The sequence below is a fragment of the Sciurus vulgaris genome (genome assembly GCF_902686455.1).
Source record: "Sciurus vulgaris genome assembly, chromosome: 9".
NCBI lineage: Eukaryota > Metazoa > Chordata > Mammalia > Rodentia > Sciuridae > Sciurus > Sciurus vulgaris.
Genome location: NC_136469.1, coordinates 67930435 through 67946593, shown reverse-complemented (window position 1 = coordinate 67946593; position 16159 = coordinate 67930435). Strand labels below are relative to the sequence as shown.

General features: G+C 34.1%; 1 protein-coding gene across 5 annotated transcripts in view; it reads left to right on the top strand.

Annotated features, from left to right (window-relative positions):
• Window positions 1-16159, top strand: part of CCSER1 (coiled-coil serine rich protein 1) — a 1261997-nt gene that overhangs the window by 1126704 nt on the left and 119134 nt on the right. The window contains exon 11 of one of the 5 annotated variants that reach the window (XM_079153251.1): window positions 15661-15802. The exons of the other annotated variants lie outside the window; for them this stretch is intronic. Within the exon in view, the coding sequence (XP_079009377.1) occupies window positions 15661-15738 (78 nt within the window). The 3' untranslated portion in view covers window positions 15739-15802. Of the gene's footprint in view, window positions 1-15660; window positions 15803-16159 lie in introns of those variants that run through there. 5 annotated transcript variants of the gene reach the window in all.

Sequence of the window (16159 nt, the reverse complement as noted above, 5' to 3'; positions counted from 1 at the left end):
AAATAGACTCCCAGAGCATAATGATTTCAGATTTGATACCTAAAATAATAGCAATCAAGAGAATTTTTATTAAGTACAGGGAACCATGTAATTTATTTTAGATAAAAATTCCAAGCAAAGAACGGTGGGATTTTCAGTTATTTCTGATTAGATAATCATTCAATTATTTATAGAAATAGATATTTAACATCTAAATATATAGTAATTTAACAATTAAGAATAATTTATTCCACATAATACCTGAAGAATGAAGGGTAAAATTCTTCCTAAAATTAATAATAATAAATTTAATAAACACCTCAGAGCATGAGGATACACACTTGGTAAATGTACATGACTGGCTTTGGATGGGTTCTAAAAGGAAAATGAAAAGATGAAAGTGTCATTTTCCCTCATTCAATTTCTAATGACTTTTTAAAAAGTAATGTGTGCATTTAAAACACAGAATATTATGTAAGGGTGAGCTTTATTTGACATTGGATTATTTATGATGAATATTTTTCTTAGTCTCAAAGTGGCATCTGTTCTGTTCCTAGAGGTAAAAATGATGACAAGAACGTGGGAAAATCTGGTGGTCAGCCATGTGAAAATTTGGTAGCCACTTAAAAAACAAGTGCCATGAGCTAAATTATTTAATTGTTCAGGAAATCAGATTCTCCAATAAAAACCCAACTCTGCACATTTCATATGGGAGTTCTGGAATATGTAAAGTGTATAAGGAAGTTATCATAAGTAGCAGGAAAACCAAGTGATAGCATTCCTGAATGAACTGAGCCTGAATCTTCTAAGGGTTAATTCTCCTGCTAAGTGAATGGGCCATTGTGAATAAAATGGTGAATGATGGAGAAAATGCTCTTTGTTCATTATTTGCTATTCTTGCTTGTCCTCATCAGTAGTAGTTAGGAACTAATCTAATGATGAGGCCACTTACTAAAATCCAGTGGCCTTCCTCACTCTGTGGCTTACATTTGATTCATTCTGCTCCAGGATGTCATTTGGACAAACGCCAGTAGTAGAGGAAAAGAGGTATGATGTTAAAAGCAAAAAGACATTCCCAATATCTCTACTTTATAATATGAAGGTATTTCTGAAAATATGAGTAAATAAATTCTTTAAGAAGTATTTTCTCTCTTATACTTTGTGCGTTAGAGAGCTTTTCTGCCCCTGAAGTCACCTCTGGAAGATAACAATCTCCTTTCTGCTTCAACACAAAATAATCTCCTGGTTCTTTCCTTTCCTTTTACTGTGCAATGCCCTTTCAAGAATTTTGTATAGAGTTGAGATCTTTAAGAGATTTCATCTATTTTTATAATTTTATGATATAGTGGTATTGTCAAGAGTTTCACTCATATTTTGCAGCAGTTTTTATATTGGAAGGAAAAAGGAAAGTGAGATTTGTGTCTAATTGTGGTGAAGAACCTTAATTCATTTTCCTCAGTGTGGTTATCCTTTGCCCTTGCTCTCCCCTCAACAGCAAAGACACCCTTCAAAGGGTCACATTGGCCCTCCTGAGAGGCATGAAGAGAGGCAAGTGGAAAGTATACATTTTGGATTTGATAAAAATGTAAAGGTCAAATACTCATGTACACAAAATCAGTCTCTCTCCTCTCACCCCTTCCTTTTCCTCTTGCTTTACATCTCATCTATTTTATCTCTTTCTGCACTCATTCATCTTTTCTCTCTCTCTCTCTCTCTCTCTCCTCTCTTTCTCCTCCCTCCCCACCTCTATCATTTATCTTTCAGTTTCATTATTCACCTTCCATTTAACAGTTATTAACCCAAAGTTCGCAAAAGCAACTTCTATTTTTTAATTTAATTTTTTATTTGTTCTTTTTAGTTACACATTACAGTATTTTGACACATTGTACATACATGGAGTTTAACTTCCCATTCTTGTGGTTGTACATGATGTAGAGTTCCACTTGTCCTTTATTCATATATGAACGTAGGAAAGTTACATCTGATTCATTCTACTGTCTTTCCCATTCCCGCACCCGCTCCCTTCTCTTTATTCCCCTTTATCTAATCCAGTGAGCTTCTATTCTTCCTTTCCCCAATTATTTTGTGTCAGCAACCATATATCAGAATGTTTGGCCTTTGGTTTTTGGGGATTGGTTTATTTCACTTGGCATAATAGTCTCCAGTTCCATCCATTTACCAGCAAATGCCATAATTTCATTCTTCTTTATGGTTAAGTAATATTCCCTTGTGTATATGTACCACATTTTCTTTATACATTCATTTGTTGAAGGGCACCTAGGTTGGTTCCATAGCTCAGCTATTGTGAATTGAGCTGCTACAAACATTGATGTCACTGCATCACTATAGTATGCTGATTTTAAATCCTTTGGGTATATGTGTAAAGGCAACTTATATGTTGGTGAAGAATAAATCATAGTGGTATCATAATAACCTTTTAAAGTCATGATTGCATGGTTTTTCAAGAATAGTCTTCTCTGTTTCTTGTCTTTACCTATGTATAACTTCCAAATCCACCACCCTACATTCCAATAGTGCATTTTGAATAGGATTAATTCCTCATACTGATAATTGCACATAAAATCACTATTATTCTTTTTGAATGGTAAAGAATGTATATCATAAGAAAAAAGTGTATAAATTGATGTACAGTTTTAAAAGGTACCTATGGTTAATTTTGACCTTCTTACTCTTTTTGTTTTGTATTGTTCTAGAATAATACAAATGTCACATATTTTTGTTTACTTATTTGATTTTCTCTGTGATAATTTTAATAACTCTTCCTTCCTCATATTTTTTTTTGCCAGATGATAAGGATAGGATCTTGGAAAATTAAGTCATATCAAACATAGCCAAAAGCAAGATTATTTTTGAGAACACATTGGTTATAATTGGTTGTAATCTCTTCAGACATTTTAAACTACCTAATTTCTAGGCAATGAAAACTAATCATTTACATGCCAGAGATTTACATACTGTTAGAGTATGTTTTAGAAATCCTACATTGTTTTCATAATTTAAAAGTTATGCATATTCAATATAGCAGCTTTAAAAATTTAAGAAAATCTTTAGCTATTTTTAAAGGTTCATAACCTCCAATTAGTATATAGCAGCTAATGAGATTCTTCTTATTTTCCTTTTTATCATTTGTAGTGTGTGCCTGTGTGTGTGTGTGTGTCCTTGTACACAAAAATTAATATGTAAAATATGTATGTACTGAGTATGTTGTCTGAATACATATACATATGTACATATATATTCATAAATAGTCCTACATTCTTTTCACATGTTGTAATTTAAAAATCACTGTATTATGAAAAATTTTTGGTCAATATAATTTTATTGTTATAATAAACAGTCGAATAAAATATTTTTTTAGATATTGAGGCTGTTTCTAATTTGAGGTTATGATATCTGCTGCAGGTATTTATTGTGAAGTATGCTTCAAAATACAGATTTTCTTTTTAAATTCAGGTTCACATTTTTCTTGATGTAGTGTAATTAAAGCAGTACATGGAGATAGACTCTTATGTTGAATAAATGACTGCTACCCCTGAATCAAGGTCAGTGGGATGGCATTGATTTTTGTGTCTTTAACACAGGACCTGTGCTTTCAACCAGTGCTTGACATGTGACATCGGGGGCTTTCCCACCTCTCCTATTTTCCATTCATTTTCCTGAATTCAGATATCTTAAGCCTGCTAGGAAAATCTCTTGAGGTTGACAAGGAGTTACAGTGTTAAGAAGTACAATGACGTTTCAGGCAACATAAAATATTGCAGTGCCAGAAGTTGTTGATTGCATGTCTTAGACACAATGCTTCTTTTTCTTCTTTCACTCTTGATAGTTGATGCTCTGATTCTCTCCTGTCAGTGACTAGTGCTTCTCATCTTTTGCTGCTTTCCTCATCACCCTTCATAGTGTTGGCTGTGTCACTTAACTAGTGTGACCCCCCACTTCTTTATTCCTCCTCTTGATCGGCGGTTCAAATGTCTCCCTTCTGTAAAGCTGTTCCTAGAACAGACTACATCACCTCCCCTTCCATGTGCCTGTCACACTTCTGTTACAGCAATGTTGCTGAAAACAATGATGTGCAAGTTTGTGCTAGAATGTAGATGCTCTTGTAAAGTGAAGTAGAGAAATGAAGCTCATTAGAAAATGCTAAAATATTTTACTTAATGGAAATGTTATGTTTCCTATTATTTTTGATGTTATATTACCATTTCCTTTATGATGTTAGAAGGCAAGTTGACTTTTTAAAAATGAATTTAATAAAAATATTTTAAAAAATAAAAAATCCTTAACCTATTTGATTCCTTTTTATTTAATTCCCTTTGTCTAATTAAAATCATGCTGACCCATGACATTTGAAGTCTAGAAAGTACAATAATATAGAACCCATAGTGAAATGCATTTACTTGTTTATATATACAAATGCAATAGAATTTGAACCTTTCAAGAGAATGATTGTGTCCTTATCATTTTTTTACCTTGACTCATAGAAAGTGTCCCTAAATGTTTATTGTATTTTGTTTTCTGTTAGATGTCCATATGAGTTTATTACTTAGGGGTAAATAATGAATAATGTAATTACCAGTTTTTTAGAGAGGTACCTTACTACTTCATAAGGTAGTGATTTACAACAGGATAAAAGTAAGAATTGAAATTGGAACATTTTAGTTGAATATGTCTCATTTTTTATTAATTTGTAATTTCCTTTTAGTATCAACTTAGTTTATCTTCCAATTTTTTAAATCTGCATTTGACATTCATTTCTTCAATTCTCATTTTTCAATAAATTTAATTTTCAACCCACACTTAAACATCATTTACATAAAAAAATTTACCACTCATTTCTAAACATATCAAGTTTGATTTTGTAACTCCAGGGAATTTCATTCAATTAAATATCAAATTACTGACTTCAATAAATCACCAAATTACTTAAACAGTTCAAATGGTTTAAAACACACCTACCAAGAATCAATTACATTTTGGGGATGTTTATTTTATCTACAGGTACCATTTTAAATTAATTTTAATTTACTCAATGTGTATTCTTATCATTCCTTATTTTGAGGGACAAAAGAATAATCACTATTTTCATATTACTTCCAAATATACTAATTCAAAAAAAAATCAAGGTCCTAGAATAATTAGTTAATAATAATGATAATGATGGCAAAAATTTGTAATCTGAAGACTTACATTGTAGGCACAATGCTGATTGCTTTATTGATTGCATGACTGCTTGATTCATTCACTCATCAGCATGGTAGAGTGCCTACCATGTGCCAAACACCATTGTAGGAACCAGTAATATAATCATGGAAAAGAAAGAAGTTCCTGCCTTTGTAGAACTTACATTCAAGTGGAGAGAGGCAGAAAATAAAACTAAAAATTAATATATATATAACTGCAGGCAATAATAAGAACTTTGAAAAAATTAAGATGAAAGGGAATGAGGAGAATAGAGTAGGATGGCATGGATGGGGTAGGGATTTTTTTACTATTGTGCAGAGGGCAATCGGAAAACTCACTGACTGTGTGGCATACCTGTGGAGACTTGTAGGAAGGGAGAGTGCTGAGCCCAGCACAACCAAACTCTATTCCAGCAAGGGGCAAAGGGGGATTGGAAAAATAAAGACTCACCAACACAGATTTCGAAGATTAAGTTGAGATCAGGTGGAGCTCTGCTCTCTGAAGGAGATGCACATCTAAAGAGCTGCACCAGCAATCTTTGTTTATATATGTCTCTTCAGGTGAAAGACTATGCAAGCATTATTTTTTGTATTCAGAAAAGTTGTAACTAGGACATCTATGTAGCTTTTCTGTAGTTGCAATCTACAGTTGCAAAGTGCAACATTAGAACCTTTGTGTAGCTCTCAAGAAAGTTACTATAAAGTGGGTAGGAACTCGGGAAGTGGAGCTGGTGAAATATTGTGGTCGTCTAGCATAAAAATTCCTTCCTTTCCAGGATCTGTGTGCCTGAGATCAAGGCCAGAGCTGATAGGACTCTTGCACAGAGCCTCTTAATGCAAAGCATTGCCTCAGCAGCTAAGCATCCTGTGCCCTTGCACAGAAACATTCCCAGGCACTAGGCATGCCATGGCCATGAGATCATCAGAGACCCCCAATCTCAGTCACTGCTCTCCCATTCTCTGTCACTGCTCTCCACAGGAGAGAGTGTACCATGAGTTATCTGGGGAAAGAGTGTTCTAGAAAAGAGAACAACAAATATAAAACTCTGAAAAGGCAGCCAGCTTTGCTTTATGTGTCTTATTCCTGATGTAGAAGAGAGAGAGTAAAATACTCAGCAAGAATTTTGTCTTCTGTTCTTATTGTTCCAAGATGAAAGTATATTATTTGTAGCCTTATTTAAAAGTATTAAAATACAAGTTCAGTGTCTTTATTCATCAAATGTTATACTCCTAATGAAACTAACCCCAACACAGAATAAAAGGCACTCCCTTCGCTATCCTCCAGGGACAATTTCATTAATAGTTTTCAAGACATTGTTCCACTAGTGAGAGTTGGTGTATGATGAAGTTTATGCTAAGGGAAAAACGAGAAAAGCAATTAAAATAATTGAAAATCCCAGATTGATACCTCATTTCAAAGACATAATTGAAATAGGAAATTGAGATGTGTCTGAATCATTTGGCATCATAATATCAGACTAAAGTTTATCAGGTTTTTAGTGTTCAGTTTGTCTATCCTTAGTAAAATGGAAGTTGGATATTTATTTACCTATTTAAAAGCATATCAGGGACTGAAAGTTATACCTTTTAACCTAATTGGAATTTCATGAATTATTATATTAGGCTATGTTTTTAGAAAAATAGAGTTGATTTCACTGATAAACTTTTAAAAAGTCAAATATTTTAATGCTTTTAAATCTTTTCATTTTGAAGATTTGAAATGAGTTCCATCATTGCAGTGTTACATTTAGAAAGCATGGGTTAATCTTTTTTTTATTTTTAGTTTTTGCTTTTTTTCTTTTCAGATTGAGTAGTCATTATCTGTAGATGGGATTTACTTAGTGCCTTGTAACTATGAACTGGAAAGTTATGTGCTAAAACAAAGCACTACTATAGGTAGAGGTTGTTTATGGTTCCTAAACATTATGGATGGGTCACCATACTAAGAGGAGAGTTATCTTAATTCCCATTCCTAGTAGAACAATTCTTCCCACTGAGGAGTTTTTATATTTCCTCCTCACACATGGAAAATCATGGATTTCTTTCTAAGCATTGTTTAGATACAGATATACATCATTCATTCATTCATTCATTCATTCATTCATTCATAAACCAACCAGCCTATGATACTTGAAATAAAGATCACATCAAAATTGATTGAATTGGACAGCTATTTATAAAACCTCAGAAAAGGACTTCCATTTGTCAATTATATTGAAGTAACATAGATCAAATTTATTCTGTGGTCTTAAACAACTAAAAAATACATAAAATCTATAAAACAACAACTTTCGAACATTTTAAGTGATCTTAGATTAAGGAGAAGCTAAGGAAGTGGGCTACAGAGTTTCCAATGCAGACAGAAGGAATCCAAGCAGATCTCAGTGGTTCCCTTGTGTTGAGGAGACAGAGTATTTGGGGAGGCCTCGGTGGCTAGAATCAGCAGGGTCATGCACCAGAGGGGAGTGGACTACACTCTGGGACTCAGAGGTGTGCAGAAGGTTCTTTCAGTCCTCAGCTCAGAATTCATCAGACCATTTCTTTGATGGAAAATACTCAAGACTAGGAAAAGGGCTACTGGAAAAGAATAGGTGAAACAGTTCTCAGGAGCTCACAGTGGACTAGGAATAATTTGCATTTCTAATAGCCAAAGTTGGGAAACTTGTATTATTTGGCAGAATCATGCCTCAGTAGTAAGGTTTCTGAAATAGTGAGGCTACTATAAGAAAGTATCATAGGCCTGGGTGGTTTATAGCAACTTACTTCTCACAACTGTGGAATCTGAGAAGCCAAGACTAAGGCACTGGCAGGTTAAGATGTCTGATGAACTTGAGTTTTCTAGTTCATAAGTCATACCTCCTAGCTATGTCCTTCTATGGATGAAGAGGTGGACAAGTTCACTTGGGCCTATTTTATAATAATGAGGATTTGCATCTGAACACTGTATGTTTATTAAGTGTAACTCATTAGGAAGTGTGGGCTTTAATATTCTCAACACATCCTGGTAGTTTCTATGGCAAGAATTCCAAAATGCTGATCCAGGCAAACAGGACAAATTTGATACAAATAAGTCCGCTGTTTTGCTGGCACAATTAAAGTTGACTTTGAATGTCTTCACAAGGGGCCTGTATTCATCTTGCCACAAATTTCATGATAATCAGCCTCTGAAATAATTTGCGTTTGTAACTCCAGCCTTGTAAGAATGTTTTATGAAGTTTCCTGAGTGGCATGAACCCTGTTTGACTATAAAAGTTTAAGCAAAGGCAGATACACGTTGTCTTTTATGTCGTTTTGCCTTGATAAACCTAGCTGTAACAGATGCACTACACATTAGTCACAGAGGGTCAGGCATACTAATCAATACTCATATAACCTTCATGCACACATCACACATATATCAGTACATCCAAATACATGTCTAGACCACTCCTTCAGACTCATTTCTAGAAATTATGCAGCTATAATGATAATATAAAATGTAAATAACTGCACATTTTCTTGCAAATGTGCTGAGGTACTGTAGAAGCTGAACTTAAAGAATGAAATTCGTGCTTTAAAACAAGTGAATGAATTCTTCCATTTTTTAGTCACAGCAGGTTTGATGTTTGACCTGGAAAGCTAATAAAGACTGGAGACCTCACTTTGTTCTTGACAAGGACTGTTGAGCTCTCTGGTTGCAGTTCAAGCTGAAGAACATTTCTAATAAGATTTTTTTCTAGCTCATTTTTTTGCAAATGAAATCTCTGCCTTACCTCATCCTTAGTTATGAAAAATAAGCTCACTAACCTTAGGTAACGGTTGCTGAATGAAGTTACGATTTAATTGTTAAAATAGTCCTTCACATATCAAATGTTCTTCATATGTTCAATTGGAGCAACATTCGGATTTTGGAAATTACTTCATTTAATTACCTGTTATGTCACTCGGTTTCATATTTCCTAATTTACTTAAAGAAAATCTACTTATGAATGAAGAATTTAAGCCCACTATGGATTATGATTTCTACATGATCATTTGATCATTTGGAGTTGAATTTGATAATATTTCATGACAATTCTCATTTTATCAATACCTGTCTCTATTCTTCCTAGCTTGGGAGGTGGTGTATGCCTTTTTCTGGTGACATTAGCATTCTGCAAATTAGGAAGCCAAGAATATATCCTCAATCAACCTTACAGCACTGTCTACTTGAGAAAGTCATTGTGTTCATTTACAGGTAGTTTGTTTTGCTTCATTGTATTTTGATTTCCACTTTCAGGCAAGTCATTTGTATGTCAGACCACAGAAAATCTCTCAAGATTGCTTCCTGTGAAATCAAGTGACTCCATTTTATTTCACTGCTAAAATTGTTTACTTTTTCCAGAGCACTTCTTTTTTTCCTTAAGAAAATTTTGCATCCATTTAAATGTCTTGCCATCTCTGCCTTGTCAGGCTTACTGACTTTTAAACCTAAGCACTTGGAGCATATAAAATCAATGATGTGTACTAAGTTTTCTATTGGTTCCAGATAAATTGCATCCAAGACTTCACCTTTTCCTGCCTGCCCAGCACTATCCTCCAAAGAGCCCAAGCATATCTGACAGATGTTATATATCTTGACTGAATCTGTGCTGATTTTCCAGCATAGTGAGATGAGTCCAGACTAGGCTTGGAAGAAACTGACAAAATTGTATGAAAGAACATCTATGTGACTTTATCACTATAGCATACATTTTAGTCTGATGGCAGGTCATTTATGAAAGCGATAACGTCTGGTTACACAAATGAATGTGTGAATAGAAAAAAGGACTGAGGAGTTAATAAGCATGTATTGGTGTCTGTCGTGTTTACTGTCTCAAAGAAGCAGATTGAAGTAAGCATAGCTAAGACAGTATTCTGTCCTTAGTTTTTCTTAATCTCATATCTGTGGATGGATTTCAGAACATTTATGTTCGTGATTTAACTTTCAGAGGTTTTCAAGAATGCAGAGCTCTTATTAATAGTATTTATATTGGCTTCCTAGGACAATTGCAAAAATTAACCACAAACTTGGCTTAAAACAACACACATTTACTCTCTTAAGAGTTCTGGTGGTTGGGATCTGGAATCAGTTCCACTAAGCCTAGATCAAGGTGTCTGCAGGACTGTGCTCCCTCCAGAGGCTCTAAGGAGAGAATCAATTCCTGATGTTCTTGGGCTTCCAGAGCTGCATCCCTGGCTCATGGCTCCCTCATCTTTGAAACAGCAGTGTCATCTTGCTTCAATTGCCATGCTGCTTTCTTTCTGACTCTTTCTCTTTGTCTTCCTGTTTACTTAGCTTTCCTGGTTAACACAGGATTATCTCCCCATCTTGAGATCCTTAATCACATCTTCAAAGGTACTTTTGTTAAAAAGTGAGTATTCACAGGTTCCAGGGATTAGGATCTAGATTTCTTTGGGGGCCCTTACTCAGCCTCCTACAGTATCTGAAATACCACCTTAACACAGGATTTTATTTTTTTAAATGAAGCCACTAATTGTGAATGATTGTTCCCAGTGTGAATTAAAAACCAGAGTTTATTTAAAGAATTAATCTAAACATTTAAATGGATCAACTATTAACATTAAATAATATGTTCTGATGTCAACTTCAACATCTGCCTCTGAAACTGATGAAATCTTAGTCATGGTAGTCATTGATAACCCTCTTGTCCTAATCCTCTTCTTTCTGTATCTTGATTTTTATCCCCCTTCAGTATCTTAATTTTTAAATGCCCTTAGTTCTGTTTGCCACCAATAGCAGTTTCAATTGTAAGAGTAATTTTCTGAATTTATTTAGGCCCAACATAATGGATAATATTTTCCAGTTATTTCTCAATTTCTATTTATTCCAACTAACTTCTTTTAAAAGAAATGTGACTATTAAATTGTGTTCTGTATGAAAAAGAAGCTTAAATATCTAATAATTTAAAAAATGAGCATGATAAAAATCAGTGAAGACAAACTGGGAAAACATTCCAAGTAGAATTAACATCATGAATAACAGTGAGAAGAAGTTCATGTGTCACTTGCCATGGATTCTTACTTCTGGAAAACTGAATCGGAAGTCCCTGTATCCTCACATAGTATTTTCTATGCTGGGATCACTTACGTGTCTCCCTGCAGTGATGTGAAGTTTGTTGTCCCCACAAATTCATATGTTGGAGCCGAAGAGCCAATGTGATGGTGTTAACTGGTGCAACCTTTGGGGAAGCGATGAAGTCATGATGGCTCCTCTGTCGTGAAGGGATTAGTGTCTTTGTAAAAGAAGTTGAAAGAAATAGCCTTGCCTCTTCTGCCAAGTGAGGACACAGCAATAATGTACCAACTTGGAAACAGAGAGCATGCCCTCACTAGAGGATACCATCTTAGACATCCCAACCTCCAGAGTGCGAGAAATAATTTTCTATTGCTTATGTATTACCAAGTCTAAGGGATTTTGTTATAACAGGCTGGATGGACTGAGACCCTCCTAATGTGACTGAAGTCATGGTTGTGCCTTCTCTTTTCAGTTCTAATTTCCAGTGCTATGTCTGGGATACACATACAGAACAAATATTTGTAGCCAATGGAAGCTATTTGTATGAGATTGGATATTAGAAATGTGAAGTGTGAATCTGATTAGTGTGAGAATGCATGTGAGAGGAAAAAGAGGGAAAAGCATACAATAAGAATGGCTCATTGCTAAGATTCTTTAAGGCCAAGGGGAATATTTTTATCTGCAAACTTTATCAATAATGAACAGTAAAAGAGTGCTGAGACAAGGATATAAACCAGATAAGCTATTCCTGTAATTCTGATCTAAGATAATGAGAACCTGAATCATTGTTGTCTCAGGCAGTCTGGACTGCTATAATAAAATCCCATACACTGGAGGGCTTACAAACAAGAGATATTTATTTCTTACAGTTTTGGAGACTGAAAGTCTGAGCAAGGGTGCCTATACGATCAACATCTTTTGAGGACTCTCTTGTAGATTGCAGATTACTGACTTCTTGTATCCTTCCATAATGGAAAGAGAAATAGGTAGTTCGCTGGCTTCACCTTATAAAATGCTTCACTTTCTTGACCTAATTATCTCCCAAAGGTCCCATCCACAAGAACCATCATGTTAGGATGAGGACTTATTCAATACATAAATCCTGGAGGGACACATTCAGTCTATTGCAATGGCTTGATCAATTAATATAAAGGAGAAGAGAAAAAGAAGCAGGTGGGCAGAAGGGAAATTTCAAACAGTAAGGATAGCACTGCCAACTAGATTCTTAATGTACTTGCTTACAACCTTATTATACATTTCTAACTATATTTATTATTCATTTTGGAAATAATATTTGTAATTTTATTCCATATCTCAAGGTAGTCATTGTGACAATTTGGTTTTTAAACTCACACTCCACCACTTCAAGCAGTATTTCTATCATTTTATGTATTCCTCCTCAAATGAGTCCAAGTTACCAGGTGCAAGTCACTAGTCAGTCATACTTTCAGCATTTACGAATTGTGGTTTTAATATCATTTTCCTCTGTTATTTCAGGAATGTTTCATTTGTTTAGGAAGCAGATTTGCTCAAACACTAATCCTGGCATTTTTATTGCATCCAATAAATGTTCTCTTGTTTGATGATCTGGATAAATTAAATTTCCCATTACTACGAATTTCACTCTATAAAAATGCCAGTTTATTAATTTAGCCCTTGCTTGGTCCAAGTCATTCTTTGATTGTACATCTATACCATAATCCCCGTGCTCAAACCAAAGTAAAAAATGAACTATTTGATTCTTTTAATTCAAGAAGTATTTGATGGGACTGTACTTCATGCATATCACTAAATGAAGTACATGATCCCTGTGTTTTAATATTTTTATCTTCACTTGGGTTTCATGTTGTCTCCAATACACCTTTTCTAAAGTGTGTCTAATGTCTTCCTTCTCTCTGCTGTCACATCTAGACGTCAATTATAAGTTCCAGCTGATTATTTCTGCATTTTACTATAAAGAAATTTCATGACTAAATTATTCAAATATATTTAATTATTTTTAAAGTTCAAGTTTGACTGAAAATGTTTTTTCTCATTGTAAAATTTTTTTCTAACTTGATTATTCCAGGTCAAGAATATCTTAAAATTCTGTTTTTGTTGCAACACAGAAGATATTTACTTTAAAAATGATAGTTGTTTGACTTGAGGATATTCCCAGCAAGTCAATTTTAAAGTAATCATTGATTATTTTTAGTCTAATATTAACCAAAGAGTGAAGTTTCTTCTTTAAGCGGGCTTCAGATATTATATTGAAGAATGATAACACATTAATTCATAAATTATTTTGTGTGTACTACAAAACTAAAATATAATTAAAAATCTGTTAGATACAATTGAATAGCTTATGATGTCCAACTTGGTCTGTTATTTTAAATGAAGATCTAAGTGTTTAATGCAAAGGTGACTATATACTGATCAATTTTTAAGATGTTACATCTTTAATATTTTTTCTGATGTGATAGTGATATTTTTGAAAAAGGGATACCCCCTCCCTCCCTTCAATTAATTTTAAGTTACCATAAATATTTGTTGAGCAAATATAAGAACAAGATATTGGAATGATTAGACACTTGCTGAAAGTTTCTTACAAGATGCAATATATAGTGTTTCTTGTATTAACTTACAGATTTGAAACAATGAATTTTATAAATTGAAAAAATGTATAACAAATTGATTTATACCAATTTATTTACCAAGTCCTATTCTTATGCAAGGTTGCTTTTGGGGGAGGGGTTTGGTACCTGGGATTGAACCCAGAGTTGCTTAACCACTGAGTCACATCCCCAGCCCTTTTTTATATTTTATTTAGAGGCAGGGTCTCACTGAGTTGCTTAAGTGCCTCACTAAGTTGCTGAGGCTGACTTTGAACTCGAGATGCTCCTGCCTCAGTCTCTGGAGTTGCTGGGATAACAGAAGTGTGCCACTGTACCCAGCTCTTGTTTTGTTTTGTTTAACAGAAAAGTTTAGTGAAAAAAAAAAATGCATTGGGGAAAACCAAATTTAGGGTTGTAACTATTTTAATATTTAGTTCATTTTTTATGAGTGTTGTGTGAAATGAAGTCTCAAGGGATTGCAGAAAGGCAATCAGGTTTGTGTTTAATAGGATAACGTGTGTGTATACACATATGCATAAGTATCTAGGAATAGGATGGATACAAATAGTCTACTCTAAAAGGCAATATCCTGGCACTTAGCAAAATGAAGAACAAGAGTAACTTCAGGAATACAAAGACTATCATATAATACAGGATTAAGGGACCATAAAATTGTAATATACTTGTCATCTTAGATCTGAGTATCTCCTATAATCATTAGTTTGCAGTAGGGAGATGGAGTAATGGATACTGGCATGAATATTCAGAGATTCTGGTAACATAGTTGCTTGGCTGCTGGCTTTCAGTAGTAGTTTACAATCAAAAGTTCTTGGAGAATAAATGCTGACATCCTTCTGCTACTTTAGAGGTAATTGCATCTTTAGGACTAAGGTACAATTTCTAGTGTCTCCATATCAAAGAGTGGATCTTACTCAAGTATCTATGACCTTAAAATCAGATTTTATTTCAAGCCCTACCCTTTCCTCTTAACATCAATCTTCTTAACTTTTTGCATTGCATCTCTTCCAGCTTATAACATGCTGCTGTTCACTTGCTTACTTGATTATTTTACACCTGCACATAATAACCATCTTATGGTGAAAAACAGCTGTTCACCTTCCTTGTTACTTGTGATTGTCATTGACTGAGAAAATAGCCTCAGGGACAGATATGCCACAGCAACTCAGCCACGGGCAGTGCAAGTAGTTTGTTTTGAAGGGAAGTATATAGCCCCCTTTTGCATTGTGTCAAGGGATAAATTAATCATCAAGTGATGCAGGATCACAATCCAGAATCATTTGACTGAGCAGTAGAAATCAGGGTCACTTCAGTGAGGAGATATAAAACTAATCAGTAAACTGGTCTTTTAAATCTGCAAATAAAAAAAACCCATGTATTTTTCTCTAAATTGATCTAAATAAATAAAATATTGTGGTTACAAGTTTAAATAAAGCATCAGAATAAGTTGCAGACCATCCATGATAAAGTGATTTCTCAGTCTGAGAAGAATCTTCCTATATGAACTGTACCATAGTCACCTCTTACCCATGTTTTTTTTTTTTTTAGACTGAGCCACAAACCTAGCTCTTACCCATGGTTTTGATTTCCACGGTTTCAGTTACCAGTGGTCAACAATGGTCTAAAAACTTTCACTGTAAAATTCAAGAAATAATCAATTCATAAATTTTAAATAACATAACCAAATATATTGTTATAGTTTATTCTATTTTACTATTTTATTGTTAATCATTGATTAACAATATTCTTACTGTGCGTAATATGTAAATTAAACTATATCACAGTTGTGAATCATAGTATACATAGGATTCTGTACTGTCTTTGGTTTCAGGTATTCATTGGGGGCCTTTCAATGTATCACCTACAGATAAGGGAGGACCTCAGTACTTTATCCACAGATAATGCTTAACTCCCTCTCTGCCCCTACAACTACTACTTCCTGGATCTCTAACCCATGGAAGAAATTAACAATTGAATGAAAGAATGAAGTGGTCTGTTTCTTGTTTAAAAGGTCAAAAGTTTATATTTTCGCTTTACAGATTATTTGGAAATGTCTTTTCATTGTAAAAACTAAGACTAGAAAAATGATGCTTTAGGACACATTTATATTTAATCACCCTTATGGAGTAAAATAAGATAATAACATACTTATAAAGTACCTGGTTCATAGTGTACACTCCATGAAGGGTCTTTTACTTCTCTCTCTCACAAAGGAAAATAAAGTGGAAAATGGAAAAGTGTGGAAAAATTCACCATAGTACTAGAACTAATGTTCAATTGGATTGAACTCAGAAAAAAATGAATGATGTGCAACAAAGGTTGGAAAACAG